The sequence below is a fragment of the Poecilia reticulata genome, linkage group LG21, assembly GCF_000633615.1.
Source record: "Poecilia reticulata strain Guanapo linkage group LG21, Guppy_female_1.0+MT, whole genome shotgun sequence".
Classification (NCBI taxonomy): domain Eukaryota; kingdom Metazoa; phylum Chordata; class Actinopteri; order Cyprinodontiformes; family Poeciliidae; genus Poecilia; species Poecilia reticulata.
In genome coordinates, this window is record NC_024351.1 from 20754312 (window position 1) to 20770509 (window position 16198).

Consider the following 16198-nt stretch of genomic DNA (forward strand, 5'->3'; position numbering starts at 1 on the left):
GAGTTGAGCCTTTTTCATTCAGGGTCATCAACAGAAAGAAAAAAAGGCAGGAAGAGACGATAAAGCCGATAATTAAAACAAGGTCGATAGGTTTAATTTATCGTGCGATTAATTGATTTATCGTTTATTGCGACAGGCCTAGTTATGAGTTTGCATTTCGGTRTTTTTATGAYGTGACGCACTTTGAACTGCATTGTTGCTGAAATGCGCTATACAAATAAACTWGGTCTACTGATGTGGTTAATACTAGTGAACCAAACTTTTWAAAAAATTGTATTTCAGCAAAAAATCAGAATAGAGCATGAAAACCTGCTCTGTGCCTTAGAGAAAGGCAAACATCAAGACGAAGGAYGATGAAGTTACATTTAAAGACTTCTCAGAGTATAATACAAATAAATGAAGGTKAACAGTGAGGTTTCTTTTTTCAATTCATTTTGTAATACAGATTCATGGCAGCTTTACAGTCACTGTTATGACTTGGGTTTAATTTCATCGGYGGTGGTTCAGTAGTARCATGGCAGACAGGAGAGGCTCACTGCAGTGTCCTGACTCTCGGTTCAGGGTTCAGTGCAGGAGCAGGGCTGTGATCGTCGTCAGAGGATCTTCAGACTGACTAAATTAACTTTATGAAACAGTTAGCCAAGCTGCTCAGCAACATCTAAAGCAAAACCACACAACTCCTACACAGATTTCTCCCTTCAAGCTGTCAAAATGCTGTAAAAATGGAAGTAAAGATATCAACTTTAGGACCACCTCATTTTTAATCAATATTATCTTGGTTTTGTTTAAAATGTGTAGCATATTTGCTCATAGTATTATCGCGTTCACCCAACATTCAGACTCCAGTAGAGAGAGGATCCTCTTAGGTGTTTTGTATTATCAAGTACAGAGTGATGCACACTTCGAGGCTTAATTACGAAGGYTGTTTCTCAGTTTGCCTGCTGTATTGACACTTATCAAGCTGCTTTAGGCTATAAAAAAACAAAAAAAAACATGCGTCATGTTACTAAGCAGTACCCACTGGAAAAGCTAGTGGTTAGTGGAGGAGGTGGAGGTTCTCTTCTCCATGCCTTCTGAATGTTGTAAGATGGAGAAATCGCCATCTTTGCACAGATAAAGTAAAAAAAAACAGCTATATTTAATACTTGAAATATGTTTCTGCCTTACAAACACTGCCCTCTGCTGCTGTCTTCACTTGACAAAAACAAAAAAGCAATTCTAAGATCTTGTTAATTAAATACGGTGCTTAAAAAATTTTTTACGTTACATTTTACATAGTTGTACCGTTGCTATAAGCTTTATCTGTTTGTGTTCACATGTCAGACTAAAACTACTTTTTGTCATTTGGCAAACAATCAAATATCACACAGGGTTCCTCAGGGCTTTATTTTATTTTATTGAACATCTACACGCTCATCCTAGCTTAGATTATTAAGCACTAAAACATCTCAATATCAATCGTAGGATGATGACAACTTCAGAATTCATAAAATGGATCACAACATTTCTCAGCTCAATGCAGAAAAAACATGCGTCATTAATTTTGGTACATAAAATACAAGGTTAAAGATTTGGACTATTACACAATGGTAAGGCTAAAGGCCACAAACCAAACCAACTTAGGTTTATTAAATCAGTCTACAACCTGTGTTGCAGTTTTGGTCATCGACTGTCAAGAACTCTTCAAATAGTTGGATGGTTATATTCATGCTCTTATTTTGAAGTGGGTGAAGACTGTTTACGTAGCAGTTCTGCTTCCTCTCCTCGTGTTCTCATATTTTCTTAAACATAAACACATCTTTTTGTGCTATTTAGTAAAGAACACCATTTAAATTAATTAATGTAACTGATTAAAACAANTTTACGTTACATTTTACATAGTTGTACCGTTGCTATAAGCTTTATCTGTTTGTGTTCACATGTCAGACTAAAACTACTTTTTGTCATTTGGCAAACAATCAAATATCACACAGGGTTCCTCAGGGCTTTATTTTATTTTATTGAACATCTACACGCTCATCCTAGCTTAGATTATTAAGCACTAAAACATCTCAATATCAATCGTAGGATGATGACAACTTCAGAATTCATAAAATGGATCACAACATTTCTCAGCTCAATGCAGAAAAAACATGCGTCATTAATTTTGGTACATAAAATACAAGGTTAAAGATTTGGACTATTACACAATGGTAAGGCTAAAGGCCACAAACCAAACCAACTTAGGTTTATTAAATCAGTCTACAACCTGTGTTGCAGTTTTGGTCATCGACTGTCAAGAACTCTTCAAATAGTTGGATGGTTATATTCATGCTCTTATTTTGAAGTGGGTGAAGACTGTTTACGTAGCAGTTCTGCTTCCTCTCCTCGTGTTCTCATATTTTCTTAAACATAAACACATCTTTTTGTGCTATTTAGTAAAGAACACCATTTAAATTAATTAATGTAACTGATTAAAACAAGGAATCTTATTTTTTGGGGGTAACTGGAGTCTGCATCACTTTCATCCTACTTTCAGACTTGGAGTCGTCGCCCTTATTATTAGCATTTTCCGTTCTATAATCTTTCATTTCATCTCTTCAGTTTTTCTTCCTGTAACATCAGGAGAATCGTCTGAATYGCAACCTGCAAGCCAGGCCAAGCAGCTGAACCGCACACTCCTCATGGGAGACCCCCAGGGTTAAGGCAGCGAGGTTAGTAAAACTCTGGTTTTGTTTGCTTTGGACTGGGAGGAACAACAGCAGCAGCGGCGGCGCAGTCAAAACCTACCGTCCCATCCTCCATGAGCTTGAGGCAGGAGCCGAAGTCGGCCAGGCGGATGTGGCCGTTCATATCCAGCAGAATRTTGTCAGGCTTGATGTCCCTGAAAATAGAGAGAGGAGAGAAAGGGACGAAAGGAAAGAAGCGGGGGGRAAAAGTCAAACTGAGTGAGCGGTTCCTGAAAACGCTTTCCAATCAAAACAGCTTTTAGGACATCCAAAAAACACACATTTCATCATCTCRTATTCCTGGGAGCTGCGATCAGTTCTCATCAGGAATTCAAGCGGTCTTGATTTGCCTGTAAATACGGCGGATAATAATTCAGCTCAGTTCTGTGATTGAATTAAGTGTAATTTTCCTTTGGCTCCATTTATCAGCAGTAGGATAAGTTGAAATTGAATACAAGAAAAAAAAAATAGAGAAAAATGAGTTGGAGTTGAGTGTATGATTTGGGAATTAGCTTTACACACAGATAAACGAAAGATAAACCAACCTACTGCGTTATTCCTTTTCCTGCTGTTTTTGTGGAAAAAAAAGGAGGTTGCCAAACAGTTTCTGTACGTTTTCGTGTTCCCTGCATCTGTTCTGCATTATTACTGCTGATGGTGAGTTTACATTTTCACATACAGCCTGTAGTTTGACTCAAGTCAGCAGAAAATAATTCTACCTTAGGATGCAAGGTTTTCTTTTCCCCCCCGTCTCCACCACCTAAACTGGCTGAAWTTTTTTTTTWTATATCAATCAGCAGCTTTCACCCTGACCTTACCGTTTYACATTTTCACACTTAAACCAAATCATGAGACCGACATTTATTTCTCTTTGATCCCAGAGTCATTTTGTTAAATTGTCCACGTCGCTGATTTCTGAAAAGATATCCAGTTCCAGACGGTATTTTAGTCTGAAYAAGACAAAAACACTTCTATCTTTAGTTTATTCAAAATTCACCAGGTTTTCTCATTTTGAAGAAATGCCTCTGTGTCACCGTTATATTTATACCCAAGGAAAACAAAAAGTATCGAGTTACTGACTAAAGATTCTCCAGCACTCTGATCAACTTCAAAGGACAAAGTACACATTGGAAAAGCTTCACCTGCTTTAACATTAAACTCTTAGGGGTTTCAGTAATGTTGCTACAGCAAATTTGATGGGGAAAAAAAAAATTCTTAACACTGAATTAAAAGTTTGTTTTTTCAAAATTGTCCCAACAAAGAGCAGAAGAGCATCAATGTTTATGGAAAAATTCAGCTAGTCTGGCTTCTCCCAGTGCTAACAGAAAACAACCAATCAGAGCGTATTGGCAGAGGCTATCACTGTCAATCATGCTTGCGTACTCGCTGCTGACATCCTCCCCTTACTCTCTGCTTACGCTACTGCTAGTTCCACACAACCAATCCTGCCATGAATGCTAMGGCTAGTTAGCATAAMGGTAAATAAACAGTTTTTCTGTAACAGTTATGTTGCGTACACTGGAATGATTGACAGCACTAAGCTCCTCCTCCTGGCTCTGATTGGTTGCTTTTGAGTGASAGCAGTTTATTTCTTCAGATGACAATACCAGCACTGGGAGGAGGCAGAGGATAGTGATCTTTACACAGATGATCTGTGTCGTGTTGCACAGTCAGGACATGGTGACAGTTTTAATAAATATGGAAAAAACATTTTTTTGTACAAGTTGCATACAGCAACTTTAATGATGCCATTTCTAGGTGCTAAGAGAAGTCAAGTGTGTAGAGAACAAGGGACAGGACATCAAATATGATCCGACAGGTGGTCAGGGGTGACTTTAATTGAGCCCTAGACTGCTATAAAACAGAAACACCACAGTGTCCCACTAACCAGACTAAATATAGTCTGTCCTTATGAAAATTTCTACAAAGGAGTGTGTGTTAGAATAATATTTTCTAACACACAGCACAAAGCAAAACTCAAACATCTCCATTTAGGCTAAACACCCTCCCATTTTGTTTCATCATGGGAGTGAGTGTTTCTGTCCGGTGACTCAAGCGTGTTCCCACTTAAAATAGCAAACCTGAAGCTTGAAACAGGAACACAGTCAGCCAGCGTGGCTCCCAACTCATGTCAGCTTTTGCTGTTGTGATTGGCTCTGGAGACCGACCATACGTCAACTAACACCCACCCTAGAAACGTTCACACCTGCTCTGACCAGCCCTGATTTATAAGGCTTCTCTGTAATCTACTGCAAGGAAAAGGTGGTGATGAGGCTACAGGAAGTGGTTTCTGTCAGCATACAAAAAGTACAAATTAACACACAATAAAACGAATTAAATTTGACATTTGAGAATATTTTTTTACAGCTGCATGATATTAGAATATTAAGCAATGAGGATTCTATTGAGAAATATTGGATTTTCTTCACACTTTGTTTCCCATTTACTAAATGAAACTGAATCTCMTGTGGAAACTGAAGCAAAACAAACACTTTACACTGAGAGTGTAAACTGARTGAAAAAGCCAGAACTTATTTATTTATCCAAAAAGCTGCATGTTACAGTAATGTTCTGCATCTAAAGTGTCAACCTGGACTAAATCAGTCAACGATGCTTTCCAAAAAAAGTCTTCTGCGATATTTTTACTACACCCACTGACACTGAGATGACGATAAATTTGCAACCATAAATGGTATGATTACTTTTCTTTGTAATCATCAATGAAATGGATAATCCTCTACTAAGAAACTGAATTAAATTGATTTGCAGTGCTTAAGCAAAATGTTTTTTTTACCTCTAAGAAAATGAGGCATGAYGAGGCGATTAAAAACACAAAAACTATTTTGAAATAAATAAAAAACAAAACAGATTTGGATKATTTGGTCTAATAAATTTTGCAGTAAGTGACTAATTYAGACTGAATATAGCTCTGTTACCAAACATCAGGAAGTAAACTGTTCAAGCCAACGAGGCGCCCTTATATTAGTTTAAGTTCCCCAGTGATGCAAGTCCTGCCCACACACCAGGGAGATTTTCCATCTTACAGCAGCGACAGACTTTCAAAGACTGCTCTGATGTCAACCGAGGTCTCTTCAAAGCCACATGTGAAGCCCCCATCATTTTCTGCCACCGTTAATGCTCACATTTTGCGGGTTGGGAACAGCTGGATGGACTCGCCATCTCACAACACTAAAACCTCGGTGCAGAAAACCACAGGTTAAAGTGACACGAGAGACGACAATTATGTAAACCCCACGCTTGTTTCCATTAAACCTGAATCTACATTAGACTTGAAAGCTTTCAGAAATGTGCCTGACCGTCACAAATGTGTCATCTGCCATAGATATCTGATTTTAAATGAAAACCACAAACTCCACTGGAATGCATTCAAGTCTGGAGCAACCAAACCTCATTTGATGTAAAAACATTACCCACAACTTCTATTTTTCTATTTATTTATTTTTTCTTATTCATCACTAAAAGTACACTGTTGAATCATAAAATATCTTCATGATACATAAAATATAAATCTGGAGATCTCTGAGGGACCTTTTAACATCTAAGCTTCACTGTTGCCAGGTTTCATAACATTCATCTAAATGTTAGAAACAAACATTTTCTTGACTCAAGAACCTCACAAATTATAACCGTAAAACTTGGACCAGACGACTAGCACGTGGCTCTGCAGGGAAGTGTGTGTGTGTGTGTGTGTGTGTGTGTGTGTGTGCGTGCGTGCGTGTGTGTGTTCCAGTAGCTGGAGAGTGTTAATCTGCTCCTAAGACCTCTGCTCTGCCAAAGAGCAGACAGCATGAGTTGACCTTAGCTTGCCGTATCAATGGTACAGAGGATGGAGTCTGCTACTGATAAACCACTTAGCGCAAGCCCACGTTGTCCCACTGCTACTCAACTCATGTTTCCTTGCCTCAGATTTACCTGATTATTAACCTATCGATGGGCCACACAAATATATTAGCAGATGTAGCTGTGCATATTAGCTGCCTTCCAGTTGTGAACAAAGCAGAATAGCTGTGATTCCATGCTAGGTGAGTGATCACAGTAATTGGGCTAGTGTGTCACGGGGCTGCAGCAGTCTTAAGGAGTGTCGCAGGGACGGGAATAGAGGAAGGTAATCTCTGCTAAGACTGCAGCATCCATCTGGGAGGGCCATCTGGATGGCGCTTCACGCTTTGTGCASGCCAGCAACTGGAGGACCTGCAAAGACGGCTATGCGCTAACAGGATTCCTGCTAATTCATGACGTGAAGAGCTGGTGTCACACCAGATAGAATCTCCAGGTGAAAACACAGATKGCTGACAAGCCATTCATTCTCTAGGACATAAAAGATATGAAATAAACTATTGGAAAACTATGAAGGAATAAGATTTTTTTTTAATGAAATCACAGGAAAAGGTAATCTCTTCAAAGACATGACACAAACTAATTACACCAATTGTTTCTGCTCAAATTTTCCGTCAAGCAATTCCTAAGGTGTTACGTCTGATTTAAAATGATGCTAAGAGTTTTGCTAGATGGTGATCTTTATCTGGATACAAAAGTCCTGAGCTGGAACCTTTGTATCTGCATGTTTCTGGTACACCCACAAATCTGACGCACAAGTTACAACTACAAACAGCAATGAATGATGAAGTCAGTTCTCCTGCCTGACCTACCATGGGTTAATTTTTGCTTGAAAAAAAATCTGATTGGGTATTGGAAAAGACTATTGTTGTGTTCAAATTGTGCTAAATAGAGATAGTCTAGCATCTATATGCTAAACATGTTGCAGCAGCACAATGCTAAAGTCAACGTCTAGAGTTCACATTTCTAAATAAGTTCTATGAATGATCAGGTCCCTGAAATACTGGAAAACAGAATGTCTAGGAAAGCACTTTGCACTAACCTGATGGTTGAATAACTACAGTCAAATGAAAACGTTTGGGCACCCCTATTAATCTTAATTATTTTTATCTCTAAATATTTGGATGTTTGCAACAGCTATTTCAGTTTCATATATTTAATAGCTGATATACACAGTAATATTKCAGTATTGAAATGAGGTTTATTGGACTAACAGAAAATGTGCAGTACRCATTAACACAAAATTTGACAGGTGCAAAAATATGGGCATCTCAACAAAAAAGTGACATTAATATTTAGTAGATTCTCCTTTTGCAAAAATAACAGCCTCTAGTCCCTTCCTGTAGCTTTTAATGAGTTCCTGGATCCTGGATGAAGGTATTTTTGACCATTCCTCTTTGCAAAACAATTCCAGTTCAGTCAAGTTTGATGGTCGCCGAGCATGGACAGCCCACTTCAAATCATCCCACAGATGTTCAATGATATTCAGGTCTGGGGACTGGGATGGCCATTCCAGAACATTGTAATTGTTCCTCTGGATGAATGCCTGAGTAGATTTGGAGCGGTGTTTTAGATCATTGTCTTGCTGAAATATCTATCCCCGGCGTAACCTCAACTTCGTAACAGATTCTTGAACATTATTCTCAAGAATCTGTTGATATTGAGTGGAATCCATGCGACCCTCAACTTTAACAAGACTCCCGGTGCCGGCATTGGCCACACAGCCCCAAAGCATGATGGAACCTCCACCAAATTTTACAGTGGGTAGCAAGTGTTTTTCTTGGAATGCTGTGGGGTTTTTTTGCTGCCAGGCATAACACCTTTTTTTATGACCAAACAACTCAATCTTTGTTTCATCAGTCCACAGGACCTTATTCCAAAATGAAGCTGGCTCGTCCAAATGTGCTTTTGCATATCTCAAACGGCTCTGTTTGTGGCGTGCTTGCAGAAACGGCTTCTTTCGCATCACTCTCCCATACAGCTTCTCCTTGTGCAAAATGTGCTGAATTGTTGAACGATGCACAGTGACACTATCTGAGCAAGATGATGCTGCAGGTCTTTGGAGGTGGTCTGTGGGTTGTCCTTGACTGTTCACACCATTCTTCTTCTCTGCCTGTCTCATATTTTTCTTGGCCTGTCACTTCTGGGCTTAACAAGAACTGTCCCTGTGGTCTTCCATTTCCTTACTATGCTCCTCACAGTAGAAACTGACAGCTGAAATCTCAGATAACTTTTTGTACCTTTCCCCTAAACAACTATATTGAACAATCTTTGTTTTYAGATCATTTGAGAGCTGTTTTGAGGTGCCCATGACGCCACTCTTCAAATAGGAGAACATCTTGCAATAGGCCACCTTAAATACCTTTTCTCATGATTGGCTACACCTGGCTATGAAGTYCAAAGCTTATTGAGGTTACCAAACCAATTTTGCGTTTTAGTAAGTCAGCAAAAAGTAATTAAGGGTATTCAAATCAATAAAATGATGAGGGGACCCAAATTTTTGCACCTGTCAAATTTTGTTTTGATGTATATTGCTCATTTTCTGTTAGTCCAATTAACCTAATTTCAATACTGAAATATCACTGTGTCCATAAGTTATTAGATATATGAAACTGAAATAGCTGTTGCAAACACCCAAATATATAGAAATAAAAATAATTAAGATTAATAGGGGTGCCCAAACTTTTTCATATGACTGTAATAAAACGCAAAAACAATAAACATCCTTGCTGATGAGCTTGTGTGTCTAGCTTTCAATAATTTAGCAACAAAAAAGGATCTTTGAATTTAAAATGCTGCTTATTTTGCCAATGTATGTGGCTTTCAACTACAGACCCTGCAATTAACTCAAACATTTAAATCAAGTCCCAGCAATGATTAATAACTCAGTTTCTGAATGATGCAAGAGGAGTTCATGAACTGATGCATGTTGATGTAGAGTAACATTTCCCCAGAGGAGGTGACCGCTATGTGGCTAGCACATTGAGAACTAGTGGAACATTGGACTCTATTCAAATGCAAGCTAACATGACAGAGACCCTTTCACCAGCAGTGATTGAGTACGATCAGCAGGTTCTAAGGAAGCACATGGCTCTGATCAATAGGAAAGCAGACAAAGACCATGATCAATAGGGCGCACATGAGAAAATGCATCATTTGCTCATGTGCGCAGATCTGGACCAGACGTTACATTAAAGTTAACGTAGCTTTTCTTTAAACACACAACAGAGTTTATAATGTGATTGGTTTCTTGGTCATTACAACAGATCTCCACAGCTTTCTCTTTACAGCCTGATGCTTGTCCCCCATCCCCATCCCCCACCCGCCTCTCCAATCAGACTCTAAGCATCAGTGTTGGAGCAGACAGATGTGGTGCTAGGCAGCACAAAGCCATGCTGACATGGCCCATTGAAACATTTGTCAGGGTCCTCTGGGAGGCCACGCAGACCACTGACCACTGAACAAATGGAGACATGCGCACACGCACACACACACGCGCGCGCACACACACACACACATGCACGCACACACACCCCCCTCTGCATCCGACTCTCATGGGATTCAACTGAAGGAGACAGAAGATGGACCTCCAGGCCTTTTTTGCACCTCGTTTCTTTCATCTGGTCTCCTCTCAACTTCATCAGTGTCAACACGAAGGGAAGAATTTGTTTTCATTAGACTGACATTTTGGGAAGCTAAGAAAAAAATTAACACTAAAGGTTTAGATAGTTTTGTTTATGTAAGAGAAGTTGACAAATAATCCAGATTCATTCAGTTGTTCATGATTTTTTTGTTCATGGTCCACTTTTAAATTAAACYGACTGAACAACCTACATTGTTTGCTGTAACAGAAGTCCTCAAGATTCCCTAAGTCACATAATCACCACAACTCCTGTAATGGTGCCGACTGCTACATATGAAGTAACTAGCGATGCTAATCTTACTTACTAAATCCATTCCTATAGCTTAAAATGCTTTTAATAAGATGTCAGGACAAGAAATGCACTGATACACTTTTTTCACTTCAATACCGATGCAGATATCTAAGGTTCAGTATCGGACGATGCAGCACAAAACTGTGCTATATTGACTTAAAATGTTTCCTTTAAAAAAAAAAAAACACAGACATAAATGTTCTTAACTCATAACTCTGTACTGTTACAACACACTTAAATACACCAATAGCTTTACAAGCTTGGCCAAACATGTAAAAACAATTCAATTGTAATTTGTTAAGTTGGTGCAATTTGGAGTACAACAGCCAATTAAAAGTAAATWAAAAAACTGAAAATAATAATAAAAAATAAAAAAACAGGTTGACTTTTTTGGTCAGAAATATTAAAATTGTAATTTTTTTTGGTAGAAAGAGAAAGAAAAGCGAAAAATGACATCATGAAATGGAAATTACTGAGTTTGTTTTAATTTATCATGTGATTAATTGATTTACTGCGACATGCTTAGGACTGGATGAATCATGGATGTATCATGATCTGATAAGGGCTTCGTATGAGTTGATAATTATCGATCGGTTTTGGGTTYAAGTATCTGAAATGCAGCTAAACTGGTGACTTTTACCGTTTCATCTGCAGTTTCCTCTCGAGCTGTTCTCATTTTCTCCTTTCCCTCCACTGTTTATATTTAATCAGCTATAAGGCATGGTGGGCAAAACCTGAAACTGATGCTGAAAAGGCTGATTTTCTATTGGCCATCCTTTGCACCTGATATTGCACAAATGACACTGGAATGACAACTGTGATGCTGTTACCATAAACTGAAATTCATACACTGGAATATCATCAATCTGGCTCCTGTCTATTTGTAGTAGTGGTCATTTAAAAAAGAAAAACCTGCCAGATGAGGCCAACAATGTCATTAAGAGAGGGTATTGATGTCGTCAGATGCTGTTCAATTAATAGAAAGCAGCATGTGCCTCCAGGGGTCTTTAAAGTGGGCATCTGTGGCTCAAGCATTGGAGTGGTAATGMGTCACCTCAGTGGTCTGACCTATAGCCTGTAAGGTTCATGATGATGAACTACCTCAGGTCTTCTGGCTTTAGTCTAATCATGGAGAAGCAGCATGCATGTTGGAGGTTTTCTTCCAGATGTATGCTCTATACATCTGGAACAAACTTCCAAAAAACTGCAAGACCGCTGAAACACTAAGCTACATTAAAATGAGGCTAAACCCCCGCTGGTTTAGAGTTCATTTTGATTAGTAGTTAGTGGAGCATCAATGAACATGTTTCATGAGTATCTGCTTGATGATTCTGATGATGGCATTTGACAGAATGTTTGTTAGGGATGGTAATTTATTGTTTATCATGATAAATTTCTTGTCATGATAAAAATTCTGATTTATCGTTGCTGTGATAAATTTCAATAAAGATATTTTTAAAAACCCCAAAACTGTTAGTACTGTCTGGATTCTTAAATTAACTTTTTTCCACAGTTTGTTCAATGAATATCAAATTTGAAAATATGATTAAGTATGATTACTCTCTGCAGCTTAATGAAACAAATCACTACTTTATGTGSCTGGAGTCCCAAAGAACCGCATTGTAAGTGGGAATGTTTCTCAACAGCAGTATTTGTTTGTGGGGCAATGATACTGTACAATTACCTAAAAGAGAAAAAAAAAAAAAACGGTTCTCATTTTGACTTTTATCATTATCGCAATCGTACCACAAAATATTGTGATAAAATTTTACCTCTAATGGTTAAATTGTTTCACAATTGGTGACTGTATGATGTGTTTATAATGTAAAACATTTTGAACTTCCTTGTTGCTGAAATGTGCTATACAAATACACTTGACGTATCATACCAGATGGGTGTATAAGAAAAATGCATCATGTAAACCACAGCTAAATCGACTACAATATCACATATTTTCAATTAAAAACCTTTAAAACACAGAACCATCCAGGGGTCAGAGTAGCACGACACAGAAAATAGCAATGAGATAAACACACATCCGGATTCGCATGCTAACACACACACACACACGCGCACACACGCGCACACACGCGCGCACACAAACACACACACAGTCATCAGACGGCGCTAGCCAGCAGGACACACCCTCCTCCCYTCCCTCCTCGGGGGACCTGCCCAGCCGTCTCCACCCTCTCCAAAAGTCAGCACCAAAAACTCCCACGAGAGTTGTGTGTGTATGTATGCATGTGTGTCGTTGTGTGTGTAAGTGAGAGCAAAGGAAGGGTTGGGGGGTGGCTGGTGACAGCAACCACACCCCCACCCACACACCTCTAAAGCTGGTCATTAGTGTCCCAAAGTGTCCACAGGCAGACCAAAAGAGAAACRGCACAGCCCCCTCCTCCCCATCCCTTCTTCTTTCCATCCACCAACCCCAACCAGCGGCCCCTAGCAACACCATGCAATTAGTGGTTCCCGCTCGCCGCTATTGGCTCCCTTTCTTTCCATACATTTATATTTACATGCGTCTTTGACTCTGTCATTGTCACCCAGTGTGTCTGAGTGAGCGGTGGTGTATTACAGACAAGGGGAAAAAAAAAATAAAAAAATACTGGACACACCCAACATACCGAGCCGTCGAGCTTTATCTCTGCCTCTTTCTGACCCACCCTTCTTTTCTAATTATCTCACATTATTCCCTCCGTCTATCCATCATTCTCTCGCTCGTTTGTGCTGTGACGGGCTCCCGGCGAAAGTAAAGCTGTAATTATGTTAACGTGCCCATGTGACTACTTCCTGTCTAGAAGAGCCTCATATCCTGCTCCCGAGGGGCATCTTTAGTCGGCAGGAAAAAAAATTCTTTTGGCGCCCACGTCAGAGAGGAAAACAGTTTCCCAAGCTGCGCCGTGTCAACAGTGAGCTTTGAGGCATTTTGTTTGTCAAGTGAGAAGTAGCTCTACCTTGAGACGAGATGAACAGCTAAGCAAAAGAGACGAGGCAGGAACCGGGTGACCCTTCCTCACGGAGAGAGGAAGGAGAAAGTTCTTCAGCTCATAGCAGCTGCGTTCCCATGACAAATATATGCAAAACCTTTTTGATATTTCGCCAATATCGAAAAAAAACAATTTCATGATCAATGTGTTTCCATTAAATATGCCATTAAAATCATGTGAATAAGTCTGTGATCACAATAAGTCATTAAAAACATGCTGCGCCATCATCATCTTCTTCACCAGCATTTCCATTGCAGTTTTGCGAAATACATCTATTTCGATACAGTGGAAAAACTATTCCATCCTACCACAAAAACCATTTTATCAAAATTTTGTAATTTGCTGTGTTTCCATTAAGTGAATTTATTTTCGGAATTCCAACTTGAGCAGTTATGGTCAATGGAAAAGCAGCGACTGCTGTTTTTAAGGTGCTTTCACACCTGAAGGTCCAGTTCGGATGGCAACTAAAAATGCAACACTTGTTACATTTTCAGTTGGTGCAGTTCTGTGTCAAACAAACTAAACCTTTTGAAAAAACGATTCACCTCCTCGGCCGTGGTGGCGCTATTTCAAGAATCACTGAAGGAAGACATTGCTTGCAACTTCCTTCTTTATAAATAATAACAGATTGGTGTCAAATTTTAGATGTTGGAGTTTTTCTTCTTGGTCATCGATAAAAGACCGCAAGCCATTTCTCCCGTTACCACTGGATTCACACGTGTTTTGGTTGTATTTACCCAGAATGCACTATGGTCCACTTCCTGCTTTTGGAGCGGTCTTTGGTCCACATGGCATTCATGTATGCATTCGAACAGCGGCAGAGTTCACTTCAACTGGACAGAGATGGAGGTTTTTAGGCAAACTACGGTTCTAGACTCTACTTGCGAGTTGACTGCTGGTTTTTCTAAGGGTATCACTTTTTAAACCTTTTCTGAAAATAAATCAAATTCCAATAAAATTTCTTGAAGTTTGTTTTTGCGACATGACAAAATCTGAAGAACTTCGCCGGTTGTGAATTCTTTTGCATGTGTTCAAAGTATTCACTCTAATTCACTGCTCAGGTATGTTGTTCTTCTACAACACATTATTTTACCAATCGAGTTTTTCTCCTTTAACTTCTGTCGCCAACTGATTGCAATCATTTTCCAGAACCCCGACATCCTGCCTCTCCAGAGGCTGATGTGCCTCCCCCCAGCTGGAATATTTCCTCCAGCTGCAGGAYTATTGTAAATACACCAAGCATCCATCATCAGGAGTTATTGCTCTGTTAGCTTCGTGCTTAGAAACGACTGCAWACGTTCCAACAGGAACCTTCGCACGATGTCCAGCCGCCTCACCTGTGGACGTAGTGGAGCTGGTGAACGGAGTCGATGGCCAGCACCATCTCAGCAAGATAGAACTTGGCCATTTCTTCAGGCAGTCGGTCCTCAAACTTGCTCAGCAGAGTCAGCAGGTCGCCACCCACGTAGTAGTCCATGACCAGGTACTGGAGAGCAAATAAACACATTAACGATGCAGGAAAAACACACACTCACACACACACACACACACACGCACGCACGCACGCACGCACGCACGCGCGCACACACACACACACACACACACACACACACAAAGAGAACAGTAAATACACATCTTTATCTAAACGGATGCTAAACTCGCACCTAAATAGTTTAATGTGTTTGGGTTCGCCTAAAAATAAATAGAAGGATGGACCGCGGTGAATATCTTTAAAGCCTTAGGGAGTTGTCGAGCATTTGTTGTGAGAATGTGGGAAATGGAATGACAAGCAGTTCTGGCATTTCAGCTCAGGGTCATGCAGGGAGGACTAACGGTCCGGCTAAAGGGAGAAGGAATGCCTGCAGCTACCAATTAAAGCGAGACAAAGTTCGTCTGACCAGCCACACACTTCTTTTTGTGCTCTACATGAACTTATATGACCTGTTTATAACCAGGCTTCCAGTTTTCCAGACTAGTTTTAATCTTAATCTTCACCCCAGTGAGGAATCAAAAGCACTGATCCCATCCTGGGGAGATAGAAAAATAAATAGTTTTTATGTAAGAACACCCTAAAGGGTGAAATGGCAAAGTGACTGACGTGGGGGTGGGCATTTATCATATTGTTTGTCATTTGTCGTGTTTAGATTTATTTTTGATGTGATAAATTCCAATTAATTATGTTTAAAACCCTCCCAGCTCTGATTGGTTGTTTCTACTTCGCACTATGAGAAGATAGAGAAGCTTAATTTTTCAAATTATCTGTTTCATACCGTACTGTCACAACWTGGTGACAGTTTTATCAAATATGTAAAAAAATAAAATAAAATTTTAAATGAAAGTTACATACTGCAGCTTTAAATGCAGCTACCGTGTGCAGCTTAGTGATTCTTTTGTGACTGGTGTCCTAAAGAAGCGGATTACAAATCTGAATGTTTTTCAAGAGCAGTATTTGTGTTCGTGGGGCTTTGACTGCTGTGCCCTTAAAACAGAAGTGACAATGGTTCTTATTGTCACTTTTATTGTTATCAGAATAATACTAAGAAAAATACTGTGATGCAACCCCGACACTGATGTCGTTACTATGGACACAGACGCACACAAACAGAGCTGTTGCAGCATGACGATGCAATGTTCGTATGAGCAAAAGTCACAATGCAGGATGTGCAACGTCAAAAAGCGTAAGCCGTTTATTTATACAAGCATCACC

At 39.6% G+C, this 16198-nt stretch overlaps 1 protein-coding gene across 1 annotated transcript in view; it reads right to left on the minus strand.

The window, feature by feature from the left end:
* Positions 1-16198, minus strand: part of cdc42bpab (CDC42 binding protein kinase alpha (DMPK-like) b) — an 89940-nt gene that overhangs the window by 37261 nt on the left and 36481 nt on the right. The window contains exons 6-7 of the mRNA XM_017302126.1: positions 14829-14977; positions 2770-2863 (exon numbers count right to left, since the gene is read on the minus strand). Of these exons, the coding sequence (XP_017157615.1) occupies positions 2770-2863; positions 14829-14977 (243 nt within the window). The remainder of the gene's footprint in view (positions 1-2769; positions 2864-14828; positions 14978-16198) is intronic.